General features: G+C 35.5%; 2 protein-coding genes across 3 annotated transcripts in view; one reads left to right on the forward strand and one right to left on the reverse strand.

Annotated features, from left to right (window-relative positions):
* Positions 1–9,913, reverse strand: part of LOC106868486 (LIM domain-binding protein 3) — a 366,710-nt gene that overhangs the window by 252,087 nt on the left and 104,710 nt on the right. The gene's annotated exons all lie outside the window — the stretch shown is intronic.
* LOC106873837 (bone morphogenetic protein receptor type-1B) overlaps positions 1–9,913 on the forward strand; it is a 119,803-nt gene that overhangs the window by 101,656 nt on the left and 8,234 nt on the right. Inside the window, exons 8-9 of the mRNA XM_014921346.2 lie at positions 2,989–3,168; positions 4,530–4,635. Coding sequence (XP_014776832.2) covers positions 2,989–3,168; positions 4,530–4,635 — 286 coding nt within the window. The remainder of the gene's footprint in view (positions 1–2,988; positions 3,169–4,529; positions 4,636–9,913) is intronic.

The following is a 9,913-nucleotide window of genomic DNA, read 5'->3' on the forward strand; positions in this document are numbered from 1 at the left end:
ATATATATGTATACAGCTGTTTGTAAAGACATATTATGGATAAATTATAGTTTGTTGTGGTAAATACCAAGATTACTCTATAACTGATGTTTTGGTAGCATACAAGATGGAGTTAGAAACATTTTTCAGAAGCCTGAAAAAGAGCAATAGATCTTCTATCACCTTATAAGAAGTAGGTTTTTGTTATTGACACATTGTGATACATTACTTACTTCATTGTGTGTATTATATGTTCAAGTCTTGCTGCAAACATTTCACTATATATATATTTTTTTTTATTTTAATTTTTTTTTTTTTGGCCTTTGTTGAATCTGCAGTAGGATAACCTTTGTTGACCATTCAAGACTGGAGACCTTGATGCAGCTAACGATTTGTTTTAACTATTGCAGGTCAACAACTGCCGGGGAAAAAAGTATGAACAGAGAGAAAATTCCAGATACTGTTGGGGAAGAACTGGGGATAATGGTTTATGTGGGGATGAAAGGGTTGAATGCACCAAGACTGAGAAGAAATATAAAGACAAGTGGGTTGCAAGTGTTTGAGTGGTGGATATATGAGACTGACCAGTTCTATAGTATAGAGTGAGGCAGACCGACAGCATTCCTGTGGGTCACAGGCCGAAGTATATCCGTTAATGATTGGATACTGATCAGTTAAGTGATTCTTCAAGATGTGGTTTTGGATATCTGAGTGTAACAGTAGTACCATTCCAGATACAGGAGCAATACTTCATTGTGGTTTTCACTTGAGCTTCATATTGTGTCAGCAGCTATTGAAAGCCACAATATTATCTTTCATCAAAAATACAATTCAAATTACGTGTTTTGCTTACTAAATCTGTATCCCAAACTAAAATTTTGATGTGGCTTTTTTCCTCTCACTATAATCATATGAAAGTTATTTTCTCTTTTAACTTCCAATAGTTCAAACTAAACACCAGTCACACTGACCACCATTTAAGTTGTCTCTCAGTCTAGGAGGGACTGAAGCAAAACAATTATTGCAGTGGATTTTTCTCCTTTTATACAAAAAAACAAAAACAAAAAAGAACCAGCTTCTTTGAAAAATCAACTACATTTTCAGTATTCAAACCAAAGACAATATCACCATTCACTATTTCTTAAACCGTGGAGTTTTAGGTTACAGCCTTTAAACTAGATTGTAAATTGTACCCACTAAAGGAAATTAAATCCTCTCTTATATTTGAACTCATTGGATAAGATGGTGAATTGTCAAAGTTGTTAGTGTTAGATAGAATACTTTATGATGTTTGTTCCAGCTCTCTATGATCTGAGTTCAAATCCTGTCAAGGCCAACTTTGCCTTTCATTTTGTAGGGGGTGGGGGAATCAGTTAAAAGAAAGCACCAATCCAAGGTGGTGGATTGGCAAAACTGTAAGGATGTTGGACTGGATGCCTTACAATATTTGTTTTGGCTGTTTGTATTCTTGAGTTCAAATCCCGCTGTGGCCTACTTGGGTGGTAGATTTAATCTGTGGTCTAACTCAACACCACTACTTAGCACCTTGGGTGCCTTTTGTGGGTTTAAATCGGTTCCAAGTATCCAGGCTGGATTTCTGGTTTGAAGTTTTCTCTCTTCCTTCCAATAGTTTCAGAGACCCTGAATGGACATTTGGCTTTGCTTTCCCTCCTGACTAAAAGTTAAAAAAATACAAAGATGATATTTTTAAAATACACAAATAGAAAAATAGTGCAAGCAGAATGAATTATTATAATATAGCTATAATTGTTCATTAGAGGGATCAAAATAAGTTGATAGAGGTATGGTCTGAACTAAGAACTATGTTATGCTGGACTAAAGTAGTACCTTGTATTTTAATTTTGTTTTTCCTATTGTATTTATTATAAAAAAAGAGCAGCAGCTGTTGGAGGCTTCACTGACACTTCATTATATTCATGGCCCAGTACACCATAGTTGTAAAACAGGTCCTATGGATGATATAGATTGTATGGGCTGATTGGATATGGATGATTTGGCACTGAAGGCATACACACTCTCACTTACACACACCCACATGCATGCACTTTGTGTGTGTATGTATATGTGTATTACATTGTATCTATAATAGCCTCTGTTCCACAGAACTGGCTGGTCTCATACATCCACCACTCAAATACTTGCAATCCACTTGTCTTTCCATCTCTTTTCAGTCCTGGTGCATTCAACCCCCTCATCCCCACATAAACCATTTTTATTACCCCAGTCCTCTCTCCCTGCACCATCATCCCTCTAGAATCTCCCTGTTCATGTTTTTTTTTGCTAGCAGGTGTTGACCTGCAATAGTTAAATGAAGCATTAGCAGCATCAAGCTCTCTGGTCTTGGATGGTCAACAAAGGTTATGGGCACTGTACCTTTCTGCAAACTCAACAAGGATAAAAAAGTACAATGCAATGCTCAAAGCAAAACCTGAACATATAACACACAATTTGAGTGAGAGAAATAGTAAATGGAAGTGAAGAAATTGAGTTTTCCCCCTTTTTATGACATAAAGCAGAAATGATATTTTCTGTATCTATAGTTTCATTTAGTTTTTAATTTGGTAATTACGAGCATTTCTATACTTTTTTGTTTTAGTTTCTGCAGTGTTCCATGCCCAACTAGCAAAAATCAGTTGTTACATAAAAAATTTGTTTATGTTAAACGAATTCTGCACCAAATCAACAACACCAAAATTGCCAACATTAGAACATCCTCAACCCTAATCACAGCACATCACTGTTGACACCAGGAGCACAGTATAAATTATATTTGTCTGATGCATAGAGCAGTGGGCATTAAAACAACAATGATGAGGATAATCCAGTTTGCTGATAAAAATAAGTGCTGGTCATATATTGGAATTCTGCTGATTATACACTTTTCTTTTTACCAGATGCTTGTCTTTCAGTAGAAAGAGCTCATTATAACGAGTAGTCTTATGTTACATAATGAAAGTAAACTTTCCTCTTTCTCTTCTTGTCTTTTAGGATTTCTAGCTGCTGATATCAAAGGTACACAGCTATATCTCATAACAGACTACCATGATCATGGGTCACTATATGATTTCCTTAGGGCAAACACATTGAATGCTGTTGATATGATGCGCTTAGCTCACTCAACAGTAGCAGGTCTTGCATTCCTTCATGCAGAAATATATGGAGCAAAAGGTCAGTCCTTGTTCATTAATTTTCCTTTTTTTCTTTGATGATTCTTATTTTTTTTGCATGTACATGAGCTGTAAAGTTAAAATGTTTTAATTACAAATATGCTCTGGTTATTAATATACACCCATAAGCAAAACACATTATTCTACTAACCTCAGTCTGTGTCTCTCTCACACACACACAGATGGACATCTATTTTCATTTAAATATCTAATATTGATGTGATTAGACTATGTAAAAGTAGAATAACATGTGCAAATGCACTTCTGTTTAAAATGGCATTTTATAATCTATCAAAAAGTAAACTCCTTATGAAAATTCATAAAGCAGTGTATATTATTTATTAGTTAAAACATTTTGCTATTTCAGTCAATGTAAGAAAAACTAACTCTATGGACAGTCTTAGAATTCATGAAATTTAATGTTTTTATCTAACCTACCTGTCATTGCATAATGTTACCTCCTTCTCTGCTTATACCCCCCACTCACTTGAAGGGGTCTTGTCTTATGCGTTATCTGATGACCTCACTAGTACTGGTATTATGAAAGAAGCACCCAGTACACTTTGTAAAGTGGTTGACATTAGGAAAGGAATCTTGCTGTTAAAAAAAAAAAACTAAGAAGAAATTGGAGCTTGAAACTGTCCTCTGCCTTGTCAGATTCTGTCAAACCTTCCAACCCATGCCAACATGGAAGACAGATGGCATTAATTGATGATAATGATGATGATGCCAGGAAAGGCACAACAGCTATAAAATAAGCTGATGCAGTATTTTTGTTAAAATATGTGCATTAAAAGATCCATATGGTCCATATAACAAGTGAATGTAATTTATACATCTACCAAGTTAAAGAAAGGAAAAAGTAAATTGCTGTACTTTGAAATGCATATAGCAGTGAGCTCCTGCTGTTTATACTCAGATTACTCCTGACTGAGCAGGCCTAAACTCAAACATGTTACTGTTGTGACCATCTTATATTTTGCATATCTGAAACTACTTTGTCCAGTGTATAATTTTTTAAAGATGCCTGTGGACAGAGAGGTTTGGCTATTATTTCTAACAGCTTGGTTAGTGAAATTTTGTTTCCAATTGAGCATATCTATTGTTAAGAGGGCAGAATTTTTGTTTTAAAATGTACGTTCACAATCCAAGGGAACGTCTAATGGAGTTAAAAATTTTGTTTTAGTTCAAATGTGAGTGCATGTCTGTCTGGCTCAGATGGAAGAGACAGTAATCTTTTGATGATAGTATAGTTAGATTGTTATGATACTAATTTATTAATTATTTTTCTTTATTACTCTTCTTCTGTTCCTTGCATTGCTGTTGATATTGATAAAAACATTTACCTCTATTCTCTTCAAGGTAAACCTGCATTAGCTCATCGAGACATAAAAAGTAAGAATATTTTGGTGAAGAAAAACCTAACATGTTGTATAGCAGATCTTGGACTTTGTGTCAAATATATTAGGTACAGTAATTATTTCATTCCTTACACATATGCGCGTGCACACATACATGCACACACACACAAACACACACACCTGTATTTCTTTTCCCCTGTTACTTGCATTTCCTAAGTTTTAGTGTGTCATGTTATTTTTGAACTTTCATGTTGCATCCTCATCATTGCCATGGTCACTGTATTATGTTCACTACCCATGCTGGCATGGACTGGATGGATTATTTTTTTCCTCTCTTAGATGAGTCAGAGGACTAGGTCTCATTCCTAAGTTTAATTTTTGGCTCAGTTTCTATGGCTGGACATCAAGGCATCATCATTAGAAAGGTTGATGTATTTTCAACAAGATCAAAGGTTCCTTGCAGCCTTACATGTAACTGCACTGGGTGCCTTTTATTGTGGCACCAGTACTAAAGAAGAACAAAGTTGAGAGAGTTCTGAGTGATTACTGTTGAGCTGAGAGTGAAGAAATGTTTGAGATAAAACATAACATCTGCAATAAAATAGATGCTAACATCGTTGATGTAGTAGGAAAGTTTCAAAGTTATACCTGTGGTGATGAAAATAATCATTTTGCCAGTTTCACATGACTTCTGAAATATTTTATCTGAATTGTGAAATATCTAAGCTGCAAATCTTGAATATTCACAGGAATTGTAGTAATTCATATTCTTTACATTAAAGTTTGACTAGCCAGATATTAAACAAATTTTTTTTTACCTGGAATGTATGTTGAATTTTTTAGAGAAGAACCCCCAAACTTCTAATTTCTCTGAATTTCTCCAGAGCAGCATAAAAAGGTTCATGGTGTTTGTTTACACTAACCTTGAAATTTCAAAAAATGCTAATGCATTCACTGAACAATGTGGCCAGAATTCCCATTTACCTTGTGTGAAATTTTCCAGACAAATATTTTCTTCCAAATAGCTTAGATCTGAAAAGAACCGTCCCAGCATCGTTATCTGATCGAAAACGAACCATTTCAACATACCACGACCGGTATATAATGATTTTTTCTGGGCATTCTAAAACTAATTTGAAAACCTGTTGGTTTAACTTTAAAGAGAATGGCCTTGTTAATGGACAGAATGTAGTTAAGGGAGGGGAGGCAACTGCGGTTTATCTGATCACATTCTTATACAATTTCTTTTACTATTTTGACCTTCCGAAGATAATACATTACTAGTAATTGATTCAGTTTATTGTCATTGCAAAAAGGAACTTTGAGTCCTGTATCTAGTTTACAAAGAACAAACAAAAGAAAACATTGACTTTTTTTTTACTTACGAAATTAACTGTGTACATATATTACAAAAGTTAAATTCTTTCTTGTGAAATGTTTATTGAGGTGAAAGGGTGAAGCAGTTAGAATATTGGTCCACCAGAATATTGTCATTATGTTTGTACCATTGTTCAGTGGCTAACGATAATACTAATCCAACTTGATGTATTTTTGACACAATCGTTTTGTGCTATGATGGTGACAGTTATAATTGATTATTTTTATATTGAATTAGAGTGTCAGTCTATAATAATAAAAGTGAAATTCTGTCTGTCCATCTGGGACCCCCGTATCTCAGTCTACAGTTGCTCTACATACACATATTATACCTTTCTGGAATCAAGATGATCCCAGGATTGAAAATCTGCACTTCATTTGGTTATTGAACAGCCAACATTGGGATTGCTATTTCTAGCAGGTAAAGCTTGACTGATTCACACCATCTTAGTTGGCATTCGTCAGATGATGTCAGAGATAAATGACAATTGCTTCTTTAATTTTACATCAAGATAAGAACTTTGGGATAAATTGGCCAACAGTTAGAATTCAAATTGGGACTAGAACAATAGAATGATTGCATTACAGAATTAGTTCTCATTCGTCCTTAACCTCTGATCAAACACCACTGGGGCATATAATCATTATAGATGTATTATAGTCATGCTATTTAGCTCTGGGCTGAGGCCCAGTTAGCCCTCTGCAGGACCTAGCCTAAAAGTCCTCATGGATAAAGATAACATCATGTGTGGAACAAAATATATGAATGTATATCCCATATAACATCATTTAACCTCTGATTTTTATTGTCTGGGTACTTCTGAGAGTTGAGGAAGAGTCTATGTCTATCTACCGACTCCTTCCTAAAATAATAAAAAACAAACAAAACAAGACAAAAACCAAACAAACACTTTAACCATACATTTATGTTCTTTTATACATTTCACCCCAGGGCTGTGGCTATGCTGGGACACTGCTTATACTTATTGATTTTTTTAGGCACAGTCTACCCATCTAAAACGATTCCATGGTTTAATAGACACTACCTTACTGTGGTGGTAACAAGCCAAGATAATTAAAATTATAGCTTTAGTAAATAATTATTAGTGATAGAAGCGGTATTAATACCAAAAGTTAATATTTGTCCCTACTTAAAAAAAGTGGATGTGTTAGAACACAAAATACTGGGATAGTTACCATAAGAGAATTTCTCACATGGAATTTTGGTGCATATAAGCACTCTTGTTTACATTGCTAGCAGAAGATAAATCACTTGCCATCACCACCACCAAGACTACTAGATCACGTGATTTTGGCCTTCTGAGAGTTGAGGAAGAGTCTATGTCTATCTACCGCTGGAGATAGTAGTGAGAAGTACATTAATTATGTAACTGAGAGGTCGGCAAAGTGGTTAATATTGATCCCTGTGGGCCTATGAGGCTATTTTAGAGGTTCATAAACACCTGAAAAATCTCTTTAAATATCTATTAAAAAGCAGTAGTGACACAAAACAACAAAAGAAATTATCATTTATAAATCAAGAAATATTTTATTTATATTTTTAAATTTCATTTTAGAAATTCACATGATGGCTGTTAAACTATTAACGATTCCATGAAGGGGTCAATGGTATAAGTAATTTGCCACTCCTGATCTAAATGAACAGATTTGGAATTAAAATAAAAAATGGGAGATAACTCCGTGATTATTTCTTAGATATAGTTTGAGTTTTGGCATTCTGACAACTCTGGACAACATGCTTCAGCTCATATTAGGCCTCAATGAAACATAGTTTGGTTGATTGCTGAAACCGTCATCATCATCATCATCATTATTTAACGCGCGCTTTCCATGCTGGCATGGGTTGGACGGTTTGACAGGAGCTGGCTAGGCAGAAGACTGCACCAAGTTCACTGTCTGTTTTGGCATGGTTTTTACAGTTGGATGCCCTTCCAAATGCTAACCACTCTACAGTGTGGTTTGGATGCTTTTTGCATGGCACCAGCACTGGCAGGGTCACCAAGTAACTTGCAAGACAAAGATCCTTTGAGAGGGGAGGGGGTCATTGGAGGAGGGGATTTTGTGCCAGATGATGAAAGGTTAGAGTGTGACAAAGAAACAGAAACAGGCGTCTTGCTGTACATGGTTACTTGGTCAGAGAGAGAGATAGAAAGAAATAGAGAGAGAGTAGAAGAGTGCAAGAGATAGATGGCAGCAAAGTACCAGGGCATAGTCATAAAGAACAGGGATCAGAATATAAATGAGATAGTGGAGCAAGAGAGACATAGCTGATGGCAAATGCCCAGGCATACCCTCAAGGTACGGGGATCATAATATAAATGGAGTGTGAGTAGGGAGTAGAGATTTCACCTGGATGCACTGAGTGTGAGGGTGGGGAAACCTGGGTATATACAAGGGGTAGGGGACTACAAAATAGCAATGATACAGTGACAAGGGCAGTAAGCAGGATTGGGGAGCAAGAGATAAGCATAGTGTATGAAAAGAGGAAATGTGAGGAAGGGAAGAGATTTAGTTTAGTTTGTTGGGGTAGGGTGTCTGAAAAGTTTTCTTGTCACGTGTGGGTGGAACACACAGCACTTCTAGGACTCAGTTTCACTGAAGTGGGTGGGTCTTCTCAAGAACCTCATATCACCAGACATGTCAGTTCGTTGTTATCTCCTTCATGAGGCCCAGCATCCAGAGATCAGTCCTCACCACTTCATTCCATATCTTCCTGGGTCTCCCTCTTTCACAGGTACCATCCACTTTCAGTGATCAGCACTTCTTTATACAGCTATTTTCATTCATATGCATCACATGTCCAAACCATCATGGTCTTCTCTCTTGCATGCTGCATTGTGCATCTTCTAGACATTGCTTTTTGCTTATGTGAGGGTGTACCTTTGATGCAAGTCTGATGAAGTGCCACTCTAACATCTAAAACTACAAACATTATGTAAATTTTCACTTCGAAATTTTGTATAAATTGGCATTGCAGGCACAGTTGGTACAGAAACAATTGTAACAAATCATTAAAGATGTGTTAAAGGATTTCTTTGTCTTATTATTTGTATTATAATTTACTCTTCACCACACCCATACAACAGTTTTACCATCATGAAATAGGGATTTTCTGCACTTGAACTTCAATATTAGTCTTGAATCTAATAGTGTTGATAGCAGCCCAGAACTCAGGTTGAGTGCTTCTCTGGAAACACCCTATCTTTATATCCTACAAGGACCCATGATAGCTATTTAAGTAAATGTAGGGATAAGCAAGTTAGACAGATCAATATATAAAGTATATTAAATTATAATAAAGGGTAAAAATCATTAATGATTTTACCAAGGGGTCAGCACGGAAATAAAAACTTTATAGGTAAATTTTACAAATATTTTAATAATTATACCAAGGCATTGGCTATAAACTTCACGCGATAGAAAAATAGATACCTAAAGCGCATGGAGAGGCTTATAGCCAATCCCTTGTTATAATTATGTATATACTTATTAAAATATTTGTAAAGTATATTAAATACATGAAATACAAAGAATGTATATGTGTATGCATATAATAAGGTCTGACGTACACAGAATACAAATGATATAGAGAATTAAAGGGGTTGAGGAACAGTATTACAAATCTTTTATATAGTGTTACAAATCCTTTATATATTGATCTGCCTAAGTTGCTTATCCCTTTGTTAACTTCTATACCTGTTCAAGTTTAAATCTCTTGAGCACTATTAAGTGTATTCTATACAGAGAACATTTGGATCTATGAACTATATATATATATATATATATATAAGGTGTAGGAGTGGCTGTGTGGTAAGTAGCTTTCTTACCAACCACATGGTTCCGGGTTCAATCCCACTGCATGGCACCTTGGGCAAGTGTCTTCTACTATAGCCTCAGGCCAACCAAAGCCTTGTGAGTGGATTTAGTAGACGGAAACTGAAAGAAGCCCGTCGTATATATATATACATATATATATATATATATATA

The sequence above is a fragment of the Octopus bimaculoides genome, chromosome 7, assembly GCF_001194135.2.
Source record: "Octopus bimaculoides isolate UCB-OBI-ISO-001 chromosome 7, ASM119413v2, whole genome shotgun sequence".
NCBI classification, from domain to species: Eukaryota; Metazoa; Mollusca; class Cephalopoda; order Octopoda; family Octopodidae; genus Octopus; species Octopus bimaculoides.